Source organism: Pseudochaenichthys georgianus, chromosome 13 (assembly GCF_902827115.2).
Source record: "Pseudochaenichthys georgianus chromosome 13, fPseGeo1.2, whole genome shotgun sequence".
In the NCBI taxonomy this organism is placed as follows: domain Eukaryota; kingdom Metazoa; phylum Chordata; class Actinopteri; order Perciformes; family Channichthyidae; genus Pseudochaenichthys; species Pseudochaenichthys georgianus.
The window spans coordinates 2018507-2042849 of NC_047515.1; the positions used below are offsets into that span (position 1 = coordinate 2018507).

Here is a 24343-nt window from a genome sequence, read left to right on the forward strand (position 1 = left end):
ATCCATCATGAGATGTTTGACAATAACACGGTAGTTCTTTCTCGCCTGCAAATGATGTACCAATTCCAATTAAACTAGTGTTGTGAGAGCTTCATGACTTTCTCAAATTCAGATCTTATGAGTAATTAGTTTAACATGATTGTCTTCCAGGTATGGTTTTCAGCGACAATAGCAACATTATTGCTGATGCCGACCTTTAAATCAACACAGCAGCACATGCATAATACTTTTGAATACATTCTAAGACTACAGACTGAAAACTCATCTCTTTCGACTCCACCTCGAGCGATAGAATGACTAACAAAGAACTGCTAACAAAGCACTTATATACTAATAAAGGACTGGCTTATCTAAAGCCAGTTGAGTAGCACTTGAAATACTTGGCTCTATGAAACCTGAAGTACTTTATGATTCTGTTTTCTTCAAGGTTGTGTCTTCCTGGTCGAATGTACTTATTGTAAGAAACAAAACATGAGTTATTGTTTCACTAATCCACAGAGCTGAGGAAGAAGCATTTAATCAACAAGGTTTTATTAGCAAATGTAAAAAACATCACTTTGTACTTGAAACAAAATGCCAAAAAATGAAACAACTTTATGACGAGTGGAGGAAAAACCGACATCATTTATCAAAGGGAACAAAGTAGGGGAATCAAATCTGCTTAGTTTGGTCCAAAGTAGTCCACCATGCCGTTCCCTTTACGACCATCAAAGAAGAAGAAGTTCCTGTGAGGAGTGTCTCTTTGGGAGAGGGCCTGAAGAGAAAGAGAAAAAACATTAAGCAAGTACACTTTTTCAAACATTAAGGTTAAATGGTATTTTCTTTCAGAAGTGTCTCCAAAGCTTGTTTGGGTCCATTCTGATGTCTGAGAGGACTGCTCTATAATTCTGAACGCTCGTTTATGTATTTAGCTTGTAGAAAAAAAACTGCTTTAACTATCGACTTTATTTTGTATAAAGGGTTTGTTTTGTATTTGAATAACAGCATGCTGTTCATCCAGACTGACAGTGTACAGAGACAAAGATCCTCTGAGCAACCGTTCAATAAGAATAGAATACATCAGCAGTCATTGGTGAGAGAAGCTGTTAGCTTAGCATCAACATGTGTGCAGATTTAAACAAGAGCAGCTTCCTGTTTCAAGTTCTATCAGTACTCTCCCCTGTTATGGAACCGTGTGGGGATATGGACTGAATCATTTCAATCTTCTTATAATATTTTTTCTATTTTCTGTTATGATTATTGAATGAGAGATGTCCACCCAGCAGGGCATTCCAAACTTCATAACAGTAGTGTTTACAACCAGACAAAACAGTCTGACAACTCAGAAACAGCCATCCTCATGCTTGTTTTCCAGTTCTGTTAAGTAAAGTATGTTTGTTATTCTCAACTAAATGTTTATTGTTATTTAACTGGTTTCCTTATCTGAGCTTACCCTCTCTGCAGATGCCACCCCTTTTGATGGTACGGTCCAATTGATGGGCCTATAAAGGGTGGCATGTTGGGCTCATTGCGGGGAGGGATAGTGTTGGAGACAGTCATATGGGGATATCGATGTCGTCAACCATGTACCAAGGATGAATACATTCCCACACTGGGTTGTAGACACCCGTCAGTCACTCGAAGTTCAGTGAGGTGAGTGAGATCTCTCAGATTCAGCCCGCCAGCGTCAGTCAGACAGTTTCAGAGAGTTTCATCATCTACGTCGTCCTGGAGACGTGCCAATATAATGCAGCCAGTCTCCCTCTCTAACTAACTCACTAATACCTCACTCACACCAACGCAACTCCGGTTCAAGCTCCGTGCTAGAGCTTTTCAGGTTCAGAACCGGTTCTTCGGTTTAGCTCCGGATCTTTCACACCACCCAGAGTCCGACTGGTGCTGCGTCATTGCGTCATCGTTTGCGTCATGACGTAACCGTTTGCGTGCCTGCTTCATAAAGCCAAACCTGCGGAAACCCCTCACAGCTGACACCGACAACAACAACAATGGCCGATTGTGCTCCAGCTTCCTCTGCACTTCTTCGGAAGACCAGATTCCCAGCAGGTAGCTGGTCTCTTCAGTGCACCACTGCTGCTTGTTAAGTTTCTCCATCGTTGTGTACAAACTGGATACAACGCCGGCTTTATGTTGTTGTTCAGGAGTTGATCCCGCCCCTGCCCCTGCCCCGCCTCGACGTAAGCGTGACGTATGCAGTGCTTTTGCTCTGGCCGGATCATTTTTTGGTGCTTGAAATGAACCGGATTCCGGAGCTAAGAGGCTGCTCTGCTGCGGTGTGAACAGGAAAACCCGGTGCTTTTCAAGCTCCAGCTCCGAACCGGCCCTGAAACACCGTTGGTGTGAATGAGGTATATCTCCCTCGCACGTACTTTTTTATGATTCTAGTTTTTTTTGATGAAATAAAAAAAAAAAAAAAAGTCACTGAAACACAAGCACGTCTCAGTGTGCAAACGGGAGAGGAGAGGATTATATGGTCCTCAAAACTATCTTATTCAAAAATGCACGGTAAGACCACGTTGAATGGGATGATTGATGTGTCTGTGTCTGGATTATCATAAAACTTTAAACATTGATGCGTGATGATGTAAAAACTTTATTGATTAACCTGACAGGATCATCTCAACACTGAGCTGTCTGAGTCTATTCTAGTAGACTCCAGATGTATTGCATTAAAGTGAGAAATATATCCAGCATTACCCTCAAACCTCCCTTCCAGGTTTACACTTAGAACATTGCATGATCTAAGCCCACCATGTTTTCAAATCAAATGAAAAGAGTTTCATTCCGTGGTAACCCACCAGGACATGTCTGACAATAAAAAGGTCAAGTTCTTGCACTGATGCCAATGACCCCAGGGTCAGTGGGGTAAACCCTACAGGAGGCATACATCATTATATTAGGAGTAGCGTTTGTGTTTTTATTTTCTGTGTGTCTATTCAGTCATATTTACCATTCAGTGGTGTTTGCACTTTTAGCTTCCACAGGGATCTCATCTTTGCCACCTCTCTAATAACCCTTAAGTCCGTTGTGTTGTAATGTCAAGGGTTTACCGAGTGGTTCAGCTGGAGGACTTCAGACACATTTCCCTTTAGTGTCTGGCCACACTTTAAAAAAGATTGTTTTTTTCTTTCTGATAAGCAGCTAAACTTTAGTCATTTAAATCTTCCAATTATTTGAAGACATATGTTGGGCTTTTGCGTTTTAATTTTCAGCACTGTACGTCGTGACATTAATTGAATTTGTATTTGGTGGAAGACACACACATATACACACACACACACTGAGCTCAGTTCAAGTGTAGAAACCATCATAGATGCATTTTATTAAATACAATTCTGGTTGTGTTATTTCACATCATCGCTCAGAAAACACACACACACACACACACACACACACACACACACACACACACACACACACACACACACACACACACACACACACACACACACACACACACACACACACAGAGCTCAGTTCAAGTGTAGAAACCATCATTAAATGTATTCTTAAAAATACACTTTAGGTTGCAAAGATTTCACATCATTGCTCAGAATGCACACACACACACACACACACACACACACACACACACACACACACACACACACACACACACACACACACACACACACACACACACACACACACACACACACACACACACACACACACACACACACACACACACACACACACACACACACACACACACACACACACACACACACACACACACACACACACACACACACACACACACACACACACACACACACACACACACACACACACACACACACACACACACACACACCTTGTGAGATGCAGGTATGATGCTCTATACACAGTGCTGAAAGAAGTACTCAGATCCTTTACTTGAGAGGACATGACCCTGTTTTTACACATGTAGAGCATTTTAGTGTCGCAGTAAGTACATTTGGACAACATTTAGATACTGTGTACATCAGTAGTACCGTACTGCATTATATCATCTGTTGATATCAGACAAAGTGTGTAAAATAAAAATAAATACAGTGGAGTAAAAAGTATGATATCCACCTCTGAAATGAAGTGGAGTAGAAATATAATGCAGCATTAAATGGAAATACTTAAGTAAAGTATAGATACGTCCAAAAAGTACTCAAGTGAATGTACTCGGTTACTTTGCACCACTGCCTAAATGCTTGCATGCCTTAATGAAAGCATCCTGATGTTTCCATGCTTACCTTGACAACTTCCTGTCCCAGAACCCCCCCAACCACAGCGCACACTGGAGACATCTCAGAGAAGCAGTAGCTGAGGACGGACATGAACAGAGAGTCAGAACAAAGTGTGAAGTTGATGAAACGGAGAAACTTAAATCGGATCAAAGGGATTCTGTTTGTGTTCCAGCTGATGTGTTTGTTGTAACGGTGTCACTGGAAGCTGTTCCGTCTCTCCGGTGTTCAACACCAGAACACAATCTCAAACAGAACTGGAACATTCATGAGTGAAAGTGGGATGTTGGCCAGGACACCAAAATGAGATCATTTACAATCTTCACAGTTTATTGTGTATGCGTCACCTTGGTGATCGACAGATGTGAAGCAGTCAATGGAAGCAAAGGCTTTGGTTGGAACCAAAGTCACAGAGTGTCGCAGACGGGGAGGCAGAGCAGCACCGCGGGCTGCTGCGAACAATTACTGTGTGTGGAGTCGAGTGATGTTGAAGACAACACAGATACCAGCTTCAGCACCTCGTAGCAAAGGGCTGTCTGACGGAAAGGTAAAGAGGTGGACATAGCAATACGTTAGTTACCTCTGTTTTGGTGCTCCTGTACTTTATTCCAAACTGGATACATGTTGCTGTATGTATGTATTAACCTCAGCTGGATAAATAACCCAGACCCGTCCCACAGGTGTTGCTGCCAACTCCACCCTGGACACACCTCTGGTATTGGGTCACAGCGAACGAATGAACCTCACTGAACACATTTATATCTAAAGTCATGGGAACATCTGGGTATGGGTGGCGGTCCGGGGGTTGTTGCAGGAGCTTGCTGTAAACTGTGTACTTACATTAAAACAATCATTAACTTGATGTCGGAGACAATTTCCATAAAGAATATATCTTTTAAGAACAAAGCCAGACAATAGGTTCAAATGACGTCAATATGAAATGTGAATGAGAATGTACGAAACTCCTGTCAAACCTCATCGTATGACTTTGTGTACGTGGAATATATCCAAAGGACTTCAATCGGACTTCAGAACGGACCTAACGTTTGGACTACTGCGGAGGGCTGTCGGTCTGTGCTGGAAACACGTGGACGCTCCGTCTCTGAAGACGCGGCTAAAGGGATCTTGTTGGTCCAACACTTACACACATCGCTAAAGGCAAGCGGGAGGCCTTTGTTCGGCTGTAGGAACCGGATATGAACATTCTGAGGGAATGTGGACTGTGTCTGGAGGGGAGTTGTGACATTTTTCTTTTTCTATTCACGCCCTCGTTTTCTGTCATGGGTTTGTTGTGGCTGAGAGCCAAGCCATGACGGCACGTATGCTATTTATTACCAGTGCAAGTTAAGGGTGTGTGTCTTTGTAAGTTTGAAGTACAAGTTTGTTTTTTATTAAAATGTTATGTTATATTAGTGTGTAGTATAAGTGAAGGCCATTAAACATAAAAGTGTGGAAGTGAGGAGGAGGAGGAGTAGGAGTAGGAGTAGGAGTAGGAGTAGGAGTAGTAGTAGTAGTAGTAGTAGTAGTAGTAGTAGTAGTAGTAGTAGTAGTAGTAGTAGTAGTAGTAGTAGTAGTAGTAGTAGTAGTACCTGATGAAGTCATCGTTCAGCAGGTCACTGCTCACGGCCAGCGCCTCCAGCACGTCCTCTCTGATCTGTCTCAGCAGCTGGCTGTCCTCTGGGTAGGACAGTGGGTCGGGGTCACGACCTTTGTCTGTCTGGAACTTCAGCAGAACTGTGGCGAGCGAGAGAAGGAACAGAAACAGACGGTGAGAGGCTGGAAAACGAGTTCAAACATCTTCCTATGTTCCGTATAATCTGTTGCACTTTTGCCATTTATAATTTCATCACGCTTTCAAGAGACTGCCACGGTGAATGATCAGCTGATGGAAAGACAACGTCTCGTCTCTGACACAGGATAAGATCTGTGTGTGGTTGCCCCATCAAGCGCTTCATCTGATTAGGCCACGTTTCCCCACATCAAATTAGGAGCGTGCACACAGACTGCAACACACACGCACACCTAGAGACATGCAGCCAGGCAATACTAGGTTGAGAAAGAAACATGTCTTTCGTGTCTAGAGTCTAGAGTGTGTAGCAGGATTGAACACAAATCTGAAACAAGCACTTTATGATGAGAAATATTTTTAAACTGTGCACAAACACATCAACACGCCGCCCACATGTTTCCTGCTCGTCCAGCACATTACAACCACATAAGGAAGTTGAGTCCTCCCACGACCATTTCCATCACACACACACACACACACACACACACACACACACACACACACACACACACACACACACACACACACACACACACACACACACACACACACACACACACACACACACACACACACACACACACACACACACACACACACACACACACACACACACACACACACACACACACACACACACACACACACACACACACACACACACACACACACACACACACACACACACACACACACACACACACACACTAATGCGCCCTTGGATGGAACAACGATGGCATCTCTAAACCTACACATGATGCACAGAACGTTCCCCAGATTAAAGTCAAGGGGAAATATTCCAAAAGGCCTTTTACGTCATGTAGTCCATGATCTTATATCCTCTAAACATTTGAACAAATAGATATTCAGGGAGAGATAGTTCTGATGAGTTCTTTTAAAATGTGTTAAATCTCTTTCTCCTGACTGACTTATTTTACACACTGTGATCAACAAGAAGACAGGGTTACTGCTTTTTCCAAATATTAATGTAGGTGTTGGAGCTGTAGATTTAATGATGTCATTAGTAATTAAACATTCACTTTCTAGATGTTTCCAGAGTGGAAACCATTGTTCTGTATTATTGGAATTCTCCTAAAGGAACCGAGGAAACGACATTCTGCCTGGACATGGAACTCTTTTCCTGCGTAAGGTTTGCTTCCCTCAGCAGCAGTTATATTTAGAGTTTCATTTCTTTATTTATCCGCTACAGTAGGATCCATCTTTTCTTTCCCTTGCTGTCAACATGTCGAGTCAGCGTGTACATGTATGACAAAGGGACAACGATCAGTGATCTGATGCTGCACTCCCACACGTTTCACATCACCTGACAGTTCCTCGTCAGACAGGAAGCAGTTGTAACAGAGGAAGAGCCACTTCCTCATTGGTCGGCCAAAACAAAAACCGCTGCTTCTAATTATAGAAACAGTGAGGGAATAATAACAGCGCCTTGTGTTTCACTGAATAAAACAACAACAACAACAACAACAACAACAGGCAGCTTCCACTCAGAGGGCAGGCTGATCACAGGGCGCACTGAAGGTCACAGTTTAACATCACAACGTAGTAAGAGTATCAACAATACAAGTCTTCATTGGCCAGCAAAGGTTCCCCGTCAGTTTCTAATTATTATAAGAGTTTCTGGATTCATTTTACGTCTGCAGTGATCGGTGTCTCGAAAAATGTCTGTTTGCAGATTATTGACGATGCATTTGCCAGCTGATTTACTGAAGTACAAGTAGATCAAATATCTGAGTAAATGTGCGTAATTATATTCCAACACTGTTTAGAATAGAAGTGTACTGCAAATAATGGGTGACAGGCGAGTCGGTAATGTGACCGTGTGGTAACGATGAGAGTTCAATCTCATTCAGGTTCAGACACTCTTCCATCATGAAACTCATTTCAAAACTGTGGGATCAGTGAACTGCATGAAACAGAAATAGATACAAAACAAATATGTTCTTCATTCAGTGTATTGTAAAAAATGATCTGATTAAAAAAGAAAGGTATAAGAGCCTCCAAACATGTAGAATATGCCAGCATTCAAAATGTCTGTCATCAGTAGCACCTGTATCGCTAGTCTTTGTAATACACACATACAGCTTTGTGAAGGACTAACAGGCGCCGTTTCACTTATTACATTATAGTATGCATTTGTCTGGAGGCTGATGTGTTTTTTTAATCTAGCTGAGGTTCGGATACACTAAAAAACACATTATTCCAATATATTAGGGCTGGGATTATCTAAATAATTGTCAGTAATTATTTTTAAACGATTAGTTGATTTAATGAAAGTTCAGTGAATCTGAGGATTCCACAGAAGCACCAATTTATATCTGATATTTATATCTGATATTTATATCCACTTTTCCATGGAAATAAATAAATCAGCATAAAAAAAGACAAATCAAAAAATGGAAAAAGTTTTTACAAGAAACAACTTGAAATGCATCGACCGGTGAGACTGGCAGGTTATCCGTTAATGGATGGATCTTTTAAAGGAGAGTTTTCAATCCAAGTCATGTTAGTTAACATACTCTCACTCATTTCATATCAATCTGTTCTACTGTTGATTTGTATGAATTTGCTGATTCATTTCATTTTGATATTTCTAACTCACGTTAACCACATGCTGCTGTGACAAATAACATCAATCAATAAAGTAAAGTATATACATCTAATCTAATTAGAGAGTAATATTTGTAATAATATGAAATGTTTAAAATATGATACACACTAGTAGAACTTAACTTTATTGTATAACTTGTGCCAAAGTTTAAAACAATGATATTATTAATAACAACCATGCAGGGAAATGCTTTGATAAATCACTGTGTGTGTCAGGGTACTTCCTGCTGTGGAGGTGTGTGTCAGGCTGCTCTCTACGCTCAGTGCACATGACTGGCCATGGACAGCCTGTGATGGAAACTAGTGTGTGTGGAGTGTGAGGATGGAGCAGGGCCAGGTGACGGAGGGACAAAAACAACTCTTTAAAAGGTCATCGGACACGTTAATAACCTGAAAAACAGGAAGGTACGTTCAAGATGTACTTATAGGCTCAAAAGGTTCCTCAACACGTCACAGACTGTTCTTCATGTGCAGCTCAGCGTACCAATATATACATTTCTTTTACCAAACTGGTTATTGAATTGGTTCTGAAACAGCGTTTCTGGAATGATATGTATTCATGAAATGATCAGCTGAATCAGAACATGTGACTTTGCATGTGCGTGGGGTTTCAGTCTTGTCGCAGGATTCCTACACATTTTCAGTTTCAAATTTCTAATCTCTTTTAGACCTTTCAGAATATGTGTTGTATTTGATCAATTCTCTGTATGGAAATTCTGTTGGTGTCCTGCCTCCTACACAGGAAGGTCAGAAGTCTTACAAATAGATATTATCACTTTCCATAAAAACATTATCTGAGAGTAAAGGTCCTTATAATATCTTCACAAAGTCCTGAAAAGTGTTTTTTATTAGTTATTATTTGTTATTGTATAGCATAATATGTTAGACAATTAAAGACAGTGACTACATTTGAAAAATATCACCAAGAAATAATTTAGCAATTTTCAATTTTCAATCTCTTTTTTTAAACCTAGAAAATGGATATTTTGGGACTTATTTTATCCACTATCTAATAGTTAGACTGATGACATGTTCATCTCATTAGGTTGTCTGGAGGCGGCAGTGGCTGAGTTTGTAGGGACTTGGCCTTGGAACCATAGGGTCGCCGGTTCAAGTCCTGATCGGACCAAAAAAAGATAGAGAGCGGGTAGAGGTGCCAGTTCTGCCCCTTGAGCAAGGCACCTAACCTGGATCTGCCAGCCTCTCTGCTCTGCCACCTCTCCTATCTGCATGTGGTTGTGTGTGTGCATGTATATCAAACAGTGTGTGTGTGTGTGTGTGTGTGTGTGTGTGTGTGTGTGTGTGTGTGTGTGTGTGTGTGTGTGTGTGTGTGTGTGTGTGTGTGTGTGTGAGAGACACACACAGGGTGCGTGTGACACGTCTAGTGCAGTAGCGTAGTAGAATAGAGATGTTTGTAGATAGTGCATGTTGCATGCTGCTTTCTGCTTGCTACTCTCTGCTTACAGCTGCCGCCGCCAGCTAGCCCCCCTTGGGGGTGAAAAGAGGAGCCGAGTGTGTAAGTCTCCTCCTGCTGGTACACAGCCTCTCCACCACCAAGACTCCTGCAGTGCCTCCCCGTGGCCACACATGGTAACTGGGTCCTTGCGGACCCAGGCTAAACTGGAGGGGATCTCGGAGCAGCAGGGGGCCCCAGAGACGCAGCGTATAGGCCCACCGTCGTGTGGACATGCCCTGACGCCCGTCAACCCCTGCCCCAACTATGGGTAAATAGCCCCGCTGCCTTGTGGGTAAGCCTATTTAGGCAAAGGCTAAGGGAACACACCCTGACAGAAAAGCGGTGCGCTATAGGTGGGCCTTAAAAAACCAAGGACCCGGCAGCCTCCTGGAACCAGGATGGGGGACTAGTCGTCATGGGTTACCCACGCCACCGGGTTTATCTCATCGTGGTGAAGATAGTGCTACTAGGAAGTGCGCACCCCCTATGGCACTTAAAAACTTCCTTGCGCAGGTATCCACCTCTGACCATGGTGAAGTACCTGGACCTTACAGCGTGTTGAAGTCTGGCGGCGATGGGGTTCTGGCGACGGGAGAAGGTACGAATGAACTGGAAGCTCTTAGCTAAGAACCCTGCACGGCAGCAGCACAGGGTATAGGTCGCTAACAGCTCGGACTGAGTGGAAGCTGTTTTCGGCAGACCCCTGGGCGCTGAGCAGCCCTATTTAGGGGCCACACTTCTCACCCCAATTGGGGAAGGGCCTAGAAAAGGTGGCCTAAAAATTGCCCACTCAACCTCGCCTGGATAGGATACCGCACCTATCGGGCCATCCATTACCGCGGTCGAAATACAAATAAAAATTACGGACAGAAATCACGGAAATCATGCAACTTAAGACTGGCAACATGGAATGTAAGGACTCTCCTGGACTCGTATGGCAGCTCTGACAGACCTCATAGGAGAACAGCATTGGTTGCTGCTGAGCTGAGTCGCTACAACATCGACATTGCTGCTCTGAGTGAGACCAGAATCCTGGATGAAGGCTCTCTAACAGAGGAAGGGATGGGCTACACGTTGTTCTGGAAAGGTTACCCGTCGGGAGGGCAACATCTGCGTGGTGTAGGACTGGCCATCAAAAACACTCTGCTACCAAGACTCGCTGAAACACCTGTTGGTACCCTCCGTATCCCCCTGGTTAAGAACCGCTTCGCCACACTTCCCAGTGCATATGCACCGACTCTGCCATCCGAGAGTGAGGCCAAGGACTCTTTCTACCAGTCACTGGATGAGGCTCTTCGCCGGATCCCCAAGAAGGACAAGATTTTCTTGCTTGGTGATTTTAACGCCAGAGTGGGACAAAACAGCAGCATATGGAGTGGAGTGCTTGGCAGGCATGGAGTGGAGTGCTTGGCAGCCATGGAGTTGGCCAGGTTCATGCAAAGGGGTTGAGATTACTCACTCTCTGCTCTGAGCATAACCTGACCATAACCAACACTATCTTCCAGCAGAAGGCTAAATACAAGACTTCGTGGATGCACCCTCGTTCCAAACACTGGCACCTGATAGGCTATGTCATTGTGCGGCGAAGTGACATCAGTGACGTTCACATCACCCGTGCCATGAGAGGTGGACAGATCACCGTCTGATCATGGCCAAGGACCCGCCTGGAAAACGATTGCTCCCTGGCTGAGAAACTAGGGGGGATGGAGCTGTCCTTGGGCTCATCTGAGAACACCATGGACCAGAAGTGGAACTCTATCAGCTCGGCTCTCCATGAGGCAGCAGCCCAAACAATCGGCTATAAGAGCAAGAACCACCAAGACTGGTTTGATGAAAACTCGGAAACCATCCATGACTTGCTGAAGGACATGCACAGAGCACATCGGGCAACGCTAAAGAGCCCCTCGTCCAGTAGCACCAGGCAGCAATGGCAGAGAATTCGTCGGAAGTACAAAGGGCTACTCGGGCCATGCAGAATGAGTGGTGCACTAAAAAGGCACACGAAATCCAGTCTTTTGCCGATAAAAATGACATGCACAACTTTTACAATGCTGTCAAAAAGATCTACGGCCCAATAAGCCGCTGTATCACTCCCCTGAAGACAGCAGACAGACAGTCCTGAAGGACCAGCATAGCATTCTGCTGAGATGGGCTGAACATTTTGGTACCCTGCTAAACCAGGACTCTGATGCAGACCCCACCGTCCTTGACGACCTGCTTACACTTCCTCCTATGCACAATCTAGACCAGCCCCCAACCGTCCTGGAGGTCCTATCAGCTATCCGTTCCCTTAAAAACAACAAGTCCCCTGGTGATGACAACATCCCTGCTGAGCTATTGAAACAAGGAGGCTACTTCTGTACAAGAGCATTACACAAGTACATCACGAGGTCTGGGCTGATGAGAACGTCCCACTACAATGGAGAGACGCCAATGTTGTCACCATTTACAAGAACAAGGGTGACAAGGCTGTCTGTGGCAACAGCAGGGGTATCTCGCTCCTTGCTGTCGCCGGTAAGGTCCTGGCAAAGGTGATGCTCCAGAGGCTGATTGGAAACACCACCGAGTCAATACTGCCTGAATCACAATGTGTGTGTAGGAAGAGCAGGAGCACGGTGGACATGATCTTCACAGCTCGACAGCTGCAGGACAAGTGCAGAGAACAGCATCAGGACCTGTTCATGGCCTTTGTCGATCTCTCCAAAGCCTTCGACACTGTCCAGAGAGAACTTTTATGGGAAGTCCTTATCAGGTTTGGCTGCCCCAAAAAGTTTGTCAACATCCTCCGACAATTTCATGACGGAATGACTGCTCGGGTGACTATAGGAGGACAAGAGTTCCCCCCCCCTGAACACACAGGGGTAAGGCAGGGGTGTGTATTAGCACCAGTACTTTTTAACATCTTCCCGCTATGTGTCACCCAGCTCCTCCACCAGGAGATTGAGGACAGTAGCGGTGTGGCAGTGGACTTTCGTCTAGATGGCAACCTCTTCAACATAAGGAGGCTCCAGGCAACCACCAAACTGCAAAGGGAGAGAGTCATTGAGCTACAGTGTGCAGACGACTGTGCTCTCGTATCTCACAGTCCACAAGACCTCCAGTCTGTTCTCACTGCTGCGGTGAGAGCGTACAGCAGGATGGGACTGACCGTCAACACCATCAAGACGGAAGTACTTTGCCAGTGGAGTGCCAACATCCCATCTACACCACCTACCTTCACTGCTGCTGGTGAACAACTGTCTGTTGTAGCATCCTTCAGATACCTGGGGAGCATTCTCTCTGAAGACAGCACCATCGACAATGAGGTCCAAAACAGGATCAAGCAGGCATCAGCTGCTTTTGGGAGACTCCGGCGTAGGGTCTTTCAAAACAAGAACCTCCATCTCCGCACGAAGGTCTGTGTCTACCAAGCCCTCTGCATCACTACCCTCCTTTACAGCTGCGAAGCCTGGGTAACTTACAGCCGCCTCATCAGGGCCCTCGACCAGTTCCACATACGCTGCCTTCAGAGCATCCTAGGAATCACCTGGCGTGATCGTGTGCCCCACTCTGAAGTACTCTCGAAGACCAACTGCAGGAGTATTGAGGCCACAATTACTCAGCACCAGCTACGATGGCTGGGCCATGTAGTAAGGATGCCCTCAAACCGCCTGCCTCGCAGAGTGCTATATGGCCAGCTACACCATGGCCGACGCTCTGCTGCAGGGCAGAAGAAGCGCTATAAAGACCAGCTGAAGACTGCGTTAAAGAAATGTAAGATCAGACCTGAGGCCCTGGAGGACGCTGCTGCTGACCGTAACACCTGGGATGGGACCCAAATGCTGGAGGAGGAAAGGACAGCCTGGAGACAGGAGAGGAGACTCAGGAGGAACACGCCTACAGTTGCCGTTGCTCCTGCCACCACATACACTTGTCCTACCTGCAATAGGATCTGTGGGTCCAGGATAGGGCTATTCAGCCACCAAAGAACTCACCGGTAGAAGTGGACGTCATCATCGGATTCGATGGACAACCATAAGCAACAAGCATATCAAACAGAGTGGAGAAAGAAATGTCCCTGTAAGGGATTAATAAAGAATGTATTCTTCTTCTATTCAAATAAAAGGAAAGCCATCAGCAGTATCCAGAGGTTAAAGAATCTATGTGAAAATCAGATTTTGATCAACAGAATAATGATTTCTACTAGCACTCTTTGTGAGATGCTGCTCTCAGCACCTTGAAGCAGGAAGTAGTCCACTGGGGTCTTCTTCATCCCGGCTTTGGCCTTCTCCGTGGTCCAGTCCACCTCCAGGGCCTCCTTCAGGGTGCAGTAAGAGGCCGTCTGGTGCGGAGAGGTTTTTAAAAAGTCAGGTCAACAGGAGGAGAACCATCATCTTAATAACAAAAATAAGGCCATTTTTTGTTGTGTAGATTACTATGTATGCGAGCCCTTTACAAACTAGAAACAACAGAGCAATACAAAAGTAGCATTTATTTATAGAAATGTGAAAAGACGACACTTTATTCCATTCTGTGTAACTTTACATTAAGTTCCACTCCTCGTATCTTCACATTTCTTAGACCAACCCCATTTAAAAGATGTCATTTCATGTATCACTCTTGTTGTTCCATTAAACCCAATAGATGGAACTCATCTTTATGCATGGCTCATTTTTTAATCTTTTGTTTAAAGACTAAAACATATTTTTACCTTTTTCACCATGGTGGTCTCGTTGGGGTCCAATTTTGCTTTCTTTGCCTCTGGACCATCGCCAGAACTCGGTTTAACCAGTTTTGGTTTCTCCCTAAAGTAACAGAGTGAATAGAAACATATCTTACATCTCAGGAAACTGAACAGTCAGTTTTATATTCCACATCGAGCTCATTGAAAGGTTCCTCTGTACAAAGCACTTTGAATTACCCTGCGTCGAAAAGTGCTATATAAATAAACTTGCCTTGCCTTGCCTTACATGGCATACAAGCAACGTGTTAGTTCATGTCGACTGCAGCGAGAAGAAGACATGTCATGAAGCTGGTATGTGACAATAATTAGAATTCCCAAATGAAATCCATGCCACCATATAAGATACACATTTATTCAAACATTTCACAAACATTCCACTTTCACCAAACTTAAACCCTATTTTAACTCAACTAATATATTGCTTTTCCATGTAATCATATGTGTAACTAAAAACGAATCAAAAGCAACATTAAACTATGTCATGTCATCAATCATTAGAATGGAATCCGAGCAGAGAGTAAACACTGCACTACTAATGCAGCAGTGTTGGGCTGAATAATGAAAACATATTCAATATGCTACTTGATAGCATTTAATATACTGCATTTTCAATATATAAAATCCTTTCCTAGACATCAAGGCTCAGTACCAGTAAAGACACACAATTTAAAAAATGTTTTTGGTAATCAAATAGACAAATAAAATAATAACACCTACATATGGGCCTATTTGTGAGCCAATAAAAAGTGTTGTCAGCTGGAAGTAGGCCCTGGCCCCCTCCGTTTATCATGTCCTGCAGAATTACTATAACAAAAGCACCCAGCGCTACTGCAGTGCTCTCGAGCAAGGCACTAATACCGGGCAGCTCCAGATGAGGAAACCGTTTACACCCACTTCGAATGACACACTTACTCGACATAGTTGTGTTCCTTTCCCAGGTTGCAGAACATGTAACCATAGTAACCGTAGACGTCCCCACAGAAGACCTTGATGTTGTGCTTGGAACAGAGCTGGTCCACTCTCACCATCAGGTCTCTGGAGCAGCCTGTCAGACACACCTGAGGGAGAAGACACCGTCAGAGCTCTGCTGATCAGACATGGACTACCAGTACTACCAGACATCCACCCAACATCAGAAAAGTGTTTGTGACGTAACAGTGACCTTTGACCACCAAATTCTGCTAACTTTTTCCTGAAAGTTTCTGACAAATGTAAAGAAACTCCCTCCAAGCATTCCTGAGATATTCCCCTTACGAGAATGGGAAACAACGTAATTGTAATCTGATAAGTACTGCTTATATACATCTGTTTTGAGCTTTACCTTTCAGCACCTTTACTCTCTTAAAGAGAAACGTGTATGAAACTGGGACCCTCTCGGCCTTTGTGCTGGCATGTGCTCATTTCCACCCTCATTAACGTAACACTGAAACTGCTAGCAATAACGCAAAACATCAAAACAAATGATATTTCTGCCACACTGTCTTGATTTGGAGCCCGAAGGCACACAAGAGGTATTTGTTCACTTCTGAAATGCTTCAGTAAGTTTGCATTTGGTCTGAGTTCAGTACATTGAATAAACGACCAAACAATGGTGACGCCAACAATCTGCCATAGTAACACCATGGTGGGCCGGTGGAACAGCTGACCGGGGGGCTGGGTCCTCCTCCTGCTGACCCAGTCCAGCACTACCTACACCTCTCCAGACTTATAACCTGATCCTGCACCTGAGACCCAGCAGACCAGGGTCAGGGTCAGGGTCCCCAAGGAGTATTCAGAGTAAGACCTCACCACCTGGAGTATGTAGAAAGGCTGAGAACAATTCTCAGTCCGTCACTAAGTCAGGTCGAATAAAACGTCCTAATTTTATCTTTCATACAAACTGCAAAAATCATTATTGGTATATCCTGCGTGATGCACATCAGTGGGGGTTTCAATGCAATGATCCATTATGATCGACAGAGTGAACACGTGCTAAAGTTACTCCTTTCTGTTCAAGTTCCCACGGCACGGTCTACCCGGGCAGGCACACCTCCTTCAGCGCTTAACACGAGACACTGTATGCAACACGTTATAGTGAGCAACACGTCTATGTGTGTACTTTAAACCGTTTTTTTAAAAGAGAACAAAATTGAGGAGCCCAGTAATTCGTTGTCAAATAATAAAGTAGTTGCTTTTTGTGAGTTGATATAATTGTGTAAATGATGATGTTAATTTGTCATACAGTTTAGGGTTGCAAATATTGATCGTAGGCCCAGCGAGGGGAAGGAAATCCAAATCGGATCAGGGCACACTTTGTGATACATTGTCGTGGTGTCCAAAGAATCAATATCACATCATATCACGATGAAGCTTGTGATTTACACCGAACGCTAACCCTCCAGCTCTGTCCTCTTTCCAAAGGATGAATGAACATATTAAGAGCATCAGAAAAACAAGTCCCCCCTTTTTCTTCTTCTTCTGTTAAATGGCTTTAAAGGCTACGAGAACCTTTTGTTGATGAGTCTTCCTATGCAGTCCCATGGAGACACTGATATACAGTATCAAATCAGATCTAACAATAAGGTTATTATATAGAAATGCTTATATAGCCACAAATATTAACTTTTTAAGGAGGACCGGTTAGAAACATAACTAGTTTAAAGGTCTGTAGCGCGGGTTAGATAGGCCACATTACGCTTTGGGTATTTCCCCTTTCCTGTAGGTGTTATAGAGGGTTGTGTGCATGTAAATGGTCTGCAACGGCTCAAATCCCTGTGAGTTTCTCCCACAAGCTGCTTCTTGCAAGAAGAAACTAAAATGAACCACAGCAGAAAGAAATTATAATTAATAATTAATAGTATCAGGAGCAGGTCAGCCATACCCAGAGAGACAGTATGTGCTTAAGTGTTGTTGTCACTGCTCAGTAAGTAGGCCTCCCATATGAACACTCGTGTACCGCTCCACTTTATTCTCCTGCCATCTTCCTCTGAGCCGCTCACAGACACCTCCTGGAAGCAGATTCAAGTGGTCCACAGCAGAGAGAGAGACCCCCCTCTGTTTCCCATTTCTTATTTTATCCCAAGCTTTTTTAATTGTCCTTCTTTCTATTCTCCAAGCCTCTCATCCTCCCTCCCTGTGTCCTACTAACATCCCTCTCATCCCGCGCTCACTTCACTGTCCTCGCCTCCCCCCTCCCCCTCCTGCTGACCCTCCCCTGACTCCCCCAGAGGGAGCAGACTGCTGATAATTCAGACAGAAAGATGTCTGTCATTCCTCTGATGGTGTTCAAATACATTCAGTAGCGACACAGCTTGAGATGTGTGTATAGCTGCCTGTGGAATCAATGCAAATGACGACCCTTCATTTCTCAGTCTAAAGTTTAGACTGAGAAATTAACAATAAATGACAATAAACTTTAACAAACAGTCAGATTTTTTACCACGGATATAACATGTAGGAATTAAAGTCCTACTACAGGGAATGTAACCCATCATCCTGGATTCACACAGCATCAGATATGTAACTTAAATCCTTTTGCCCTTTCCTTATTTCATCTGCGTCAGGCAAATCAACCACAACACCCAAGTATGTCCTGCAGCCAGAGTTTGAGATATGTTGTATTCTCGTCAGCCACTTCTATCCTTGCGTTATAAATCCTTAAGGTGGTGTTAAAGAAAAAATGAATATATTACAAGATGAATTCAATCTTTTCAACATGGTGAGTGTTCTCCACAGCCCAGATACGATAAGGACTCACTGTACACTGATTTAACTTTCCCTAGCGCAGAAGCCTTGTTATCATGACACTACTTTAGAAGCAAACCAGGCGCGGCTGGCATTACTGCAGCTTACAAGCATGTTAGAGAACTACACTGACCTTCAGCTAACTTGAAGTAAACGGTTATTTTACTGTAATTATTATTGAGTGTTCTTGTATTTTAATGTGTTATTTTATGCCTCGGGATTGTGGGAAACAGTATTTCAATCTTTCTGTGTGTACAAAGATATTTTGAGATTGTCAATGAAGTTGACTTGACTTGAAAACGTAAATCTTCCATGTACAGTTAGTCTGCTTGGAGCGACTGCTAATGCAGCCCCTATAGAAGTCTGCAGGTGTTTTGCTCCTGGAGCCTGACAGAAGAACAGGGAGAGCTTCGTGTATGATGTGGGCTACAGGAGACATCTAGTGGCAGAGGAGAGGGATACAAATCTGGGTGCTAATATACAATATCCCAAGAGGTACATCTTCAGCAAACATACTTTAAGATGTTTTTAAAAGCCACAGTATTACAAATGATTTGGCTTTTTAAAAGCTAATGTACCTGCAGGATCATTACTGCTCTGAATTTGTATTTGTATGGTTGATTGCACTTATTGTTTTTTTGTATGAAAGCTAAATGAAAGTGAAATCTATCTGATTTCAAGAAAATCCAGAAAGGCGTTTATTTTTAAAGGAGATCTTTACGGGTAGCAATCCTGTGCACATGTGAACTTTCATGTTGAATAAAGTTTTTCGCAAAAATGCATGCAGTGAGGAAGTATTAAGAATTGTCAGTGCAGTGTTTCCCCTAGGATGGAGTCATAGCAGCGGTGCTAAGGCACGTGGGTCCAGCATAATGTGACATTTTTTTGTGTGTGCAAAGTGCGCCCCGCCAATTTGTTTCTATGTGTCAGCACAAAAAAGGCTCTTGGGGCCTAGTACCAGGGCCGGTTCTAGGCAGTTTGCTGCCCTAGGCGAGATTTTATATATATATATATAGAATAAATGAAAAATCTCTACAGAAGGCAAATACACTACAAAAACAGAAACGTATTGACATAGGTAATATACGTCAAAATGGCTTCAAATGTATTCATTATTGTATGAACATGTTTGAATTGGGGGGTGGACGTCACATCCTCTAGGGGGGTCCGGGGGTATGCTTCAATCTGGGAAACTTTGAGCACACAATTACTAGAGACCTGATCTAGGGGGTACAACTCCCACCCATATGAAAAAGATCGGTTTACATTTTAATAATCAAATAAGTATGTGAACATAACCAATAACCTACCATAGCCAATAACAAATAAATGTAGCTTATTTTATTTTTGTTGTTCATTCATATCTTAATTGACCTAGTTAACATTTATTTATTTATGCATATTTTTGAATCTCTCCAACTTTAAATGATATTTTTGGATTACTGTCCTATAGTATACATTGGAATGATTTCAAACCTGTTTCTATTTATCCTAATAATTTTAAAGGAGTGCCTTGAAAATATGTGTTTACATAATTTGTGGTCAAAACGTCTAAAAAAATCTAAACACTCATAGAGTCCTTTACCTCACTGAGCCTCTCAGTCTGACAGGAGAGCTCTCCTCCACCCTGGTTGTAGAAACATCTACTTCTTATATCCGTTAGCGCAGCTAGCACCAGATTCTAGTAACAACAGCGTCGGTACCAGTGCGCTCTCTCTCTCTCTCTCCCTCGCTGGCTCTCTCGCTCCCCCGCTCGCATTTTGGCTGTGAGCTGCGGGCGCCTGATAAGCCAACATCCCCCACTTTCATCACTTACAGCGCCCATCGTACAGGGCAAATGAAAAGTGTAACCGGGGTGAAAAGGGTGTTACATTTACTTAATTATGAATGTTGTTACATCAAGGCCGAAAATTAGGATGAGCGCCAACGGTCAAAAATGTTTTTTCCCCTCCCAGAGCTACCAGCGCAGCGCCTCCACAGATCTGCCTATGCCAAAAATCAGACCTGCCTAGTAGCTACATACAGTGGCAATGTTTCAAATTTTAGCAAATATACTCCTTTATTGAACATACAGTAACACAAATACTACAAATCCACATAACAATCAAACATTTCTTTTTGGGTACCTGGCTGGCACCCCCTAGCAGCGGCGCTGCGCCGCCACTATTTGTATATAGGGGAAACACTGCAGTGTTTTAATTCTTCGTTCATCATCGTGGCATGCAAAAAAAGTGTTCTTCAAGAATTCAAGCTTACACAAGGTGAGCAGTTGATATACAAATGGTCATTGTGGCGTGTATATTCTAAAGTCAAATCATACAGCTTAGCGCTGTAATGTCCGATTCATTTGCTGACACTTTAACATTTCAATAAAGCGCGTTAAGATAACCAGTCAATATTTGAATGACTTAAAGTGTAGTTTCCACTAACCGCATCGAACTGCAGGAAGAAGTCATCTGGTTTGTCTTGAATCCTGTCTTGGTCTGCGTGGACCTTTACCATTGGGTTGAGGTTCTGTCCCCGCTCCAGAGAGGCCTGGGCCCGGTTCTGACCCTGAGCCGTCACCGGGACTAGGAACTGAGCTCGACATGACTCCTCTGACACCTGGTGGACGCGGACACACGCGGGTACACACGCGGGCACACACACACAAAATACAGTCTTAAATAGTGATCAAGTACTAGGCTGTAATCAATTCAAACTGTGAAACGCAGCCAGAACGAAGCCCTTGTTGAAATATCATCACTGTAAAAATGATTTCAAATAGCTGTTTTGCTTTCTTACTAAAAGTTAAAATCGTTACTTTGCCAGTGGCCCCATCTAGTGGACATACAGTACTACAAAGACTGAAGGGGCCACATGAGGCCCATTTACTATTCCAATATTTCTATGAGTTATAGATATACTTTATAACACAGGTTTTGAACTGATACCTGAATATAAACACTTTTACATTTAGTCTGAAGGCCATGCCCCCTTGTAGGCTCCGTTTAGTGAGCTGTACTGAGCACAGGGCAAACACCTGAGCATGTTTTTATGACTTTACTTTATGAGCATCTGTACCTGTTCATGGTCCAGCAAAGTGAGTCCTTTAACTCCAGCCAGGATTAAATTCTTGGCCACTTCGGCCCCCAGACCACCTAATCCTGCCAGGAGCACACGGGACCCACGCAGTCTGTAAAAAGCAAACAAACATGCAAACTGAATACAGATGAAATCAGATGTGATGTTGTGCTATGTGGGTTGTGCTGTGTGTTATGAATCAATTATTTGAAATTTCAACTCATTTTGAAGTGCAGGCCTCATTTAAGAAAAAGAAACTGTGCAATAGAGTTGCTCATATAAATGTGGAGAGACAAGTTCAGATCCATAAGAGGTCAATCAAAGAAAACTACAGTTACAAGCACTTCTACGATTGAACCACCTCCGACTGAAATCAAATGACTGTATTGGAGCCTCTTTACAGTGCGCTATCAGTACTTTTACCGAAAACTAGCCTTTCAAATGCAGGACTTTTTCTTGAATTGGGGTATTTATACAGTGCAGAGGTGGAAGTGTACTTAAGTAAAAATAGAAGTACCAGAGTATAAGAATACTGTGATACAATAAAAGTCCTGCATTCAAAATGTTACTCCAGTCAAATTAAAAAAAGTATTAGCATCAAAATATACTCAAAGTACCAAAAGTAAAAGTAGTCATTGTGCAGATTGGTCCATTTCAGAATAATATATATGATATGTTTTATAATGATTGATCATGAAAGTGTTCTCAAAGCTGGTGAAGCTGCAGCTAGTCTGAATGACTTTGTAGACTGCAGGGTAGCTGGTGGATTTACTCCAGGTGGAACTAAAGTCTGATTTAACACTTGATTAGATTTCATCCACATCTGTGAAGTAACTAAAAAGGTATTAAATACATGTAGTGTGTAAAAGTACATAATTTACCTCTGAATTGTAGTGTGGTAGAAGTACAAAGTAGCAACAAATGGAAATACTCAAGTAAAGTACAAGTACCTCCAAAAGTACAGTGCTTGAGTAATTTTACTTAGTTACTTCCAGCATTGATACAGTGTTGCATTGGTACTTTTATCTTGATGTAACATTTTCAATGCAGGACTTTTACTGGTCAAAACAATGCAGTTAAAAAAGTATAAATTGCAAGATGTTCTTTTAACACGAAATAGCCTAGGTAGGAAATCACAAGCAAAGAACAGTGGAAGATACTTTTTTTCCCTCGGTTCCCAGGATATACTTTCTCATTATAATCTCACATTTAAATGTTAGACTTCTTTTTGTAGTGAAGTATTTATACAGTGTGATATTAGTAGCTTACGTCTGACGTCAATAAGTAACATTTTACAGATCTGATGGTGTCCCACTGATAGACAATGCAAAAATCCCGACCTATAGATATTCTAAAAGAGTACTCCAAACAGTGGCTACTCCAATGAGGAAAAACCCCAATGGGCCGCACTTTTTTGTAAGGTCAACGCTTTGGACAAAGGAGCAAAAGTGTATCAACTGAAACCTTCGGCTGCAGAAATTAGCCTGACATGCTAACGGAGCTAACTGACCTCTTCTGGGCATCCAGCCCCCACAGGCGGATCTGCCGGTCGTACTGCGCCGCCTCCTCCTCGCTGATGACCGGGTCCTCCTTCTCGATCATATCGATCATATTTGGTCACTGAGTATACGGGGGTTATGGTGTAAATGAGCTTTGCTCAATGCAGCTAGGAATAAGGATGTTTAAATGTAGCGACAGTCCCGCTGAATGGGCGCTGGATGATGACGTCAGTAAAACAAAACAAAATATGTGTTTTCTCGAATTTTATTTCATGGATTTTCAGTTTATCGAGGTCCTCGATTTGTTTGTGTCATACGTTCCCCCGAATTTTATATCAGACATTAGTGTTTTGTTTTTTTAATGGTTTATATTTATTTGTAAAGTTGTTTACAGTTCTAGAAACACCAAGGAACTTATTTCGATGTTGCTGGTTTGTAATTAATGCATCGGCCACTGCAACAATACAATCTAGCATGAGTGTAAGGTTAAATATTAGACCATTTTGAACAACAAATATTGTAAAAAATAAGTCCTAAGTGATGACAAAGGGCAAAAGTTAAAAACAAAGAAACAATAAAGGTTATTTAATTCCATGACAAAATTATGCATAAAGGAAATTAGATAAATACCCAAAGAAATATATAAATATATATTGATATAACCCCCCTGAAAGAGGGGGGAAACTTAATCCAATATAATATTAAGGGAGCAAAAATGAAGTAATGTTAACTTTAAATATGTAGGCCTGGTTCTGTTTGTTAAAATTATGTTTTTTTCCAAAAGTATTTTATTCATGTAAATTGTCGCTTAAATAATGAGCACATTAAGCAGTGGACTGAGGAAATTAAGATTTGTTTAACATTAATAACAAATCGTATTTATCAAGTTACGTTTCCCAAAACATTTTTAAGATCCAACTAAAAGTCCAAAGCACTGTAAGTAATGTTTACACTATTATATAGCATGAGCACTGTATTACAAAAAACAGGAACATTTGTCTTCCATTACCCATACAAATAATATAATTGATTGTGTAATACGAGTTTAATTCACTTTTTGTGTACAGTATTCCAAGTGCTACCATCAAGAGCTCAGTATGTCCATGTCTAATAGGCATTGATTTTAATGAAATAAGTGAGTTTCTGATGTGACATTGATTACAAGAAAGGAATACTATATCCAACAAGCCAATGTCCAATAAACTGGCAAGGCTGACATATGTACATTCTTCTTTGGTACAGTCT

At 42.7% G+C, this 24343-nt stretch overlaps 1 protein-coding gene across 1 annotated transcript; it reads right to left on the minus strand.

Moving 5' to 3' along the window:
• Positions 1-514: 514 nt before the first annotated feature.
• On the minus strand, positions 515-23310 carry sae1 (SUMO1 activating enzyme subunit 1). Its single transcript, XM_034097248.2, has 9 exons — positions 23110-23310; positions 21600-21711; positions 20967-21140; positions 15726-15871; positions 14781-14874; positions 14306-14411; positions 5807-5951; positions 4227-4296; positions 515-754 (listed from the first exon to the last, which is right to left on the minus strand). The coding sequence occupies exons 1-9, from the start codon at positions 23208-23210 to the stop codon at positions 662-664; spliced, it is 1041 nt and encodes a 346-aa protein (XP_033953139.1). The 5' UTR covers positions 23211-23310; the 3' UTR covers positions 515-661.
• Positions 23311-24343: the final 1033 nt, after the last annotated feature.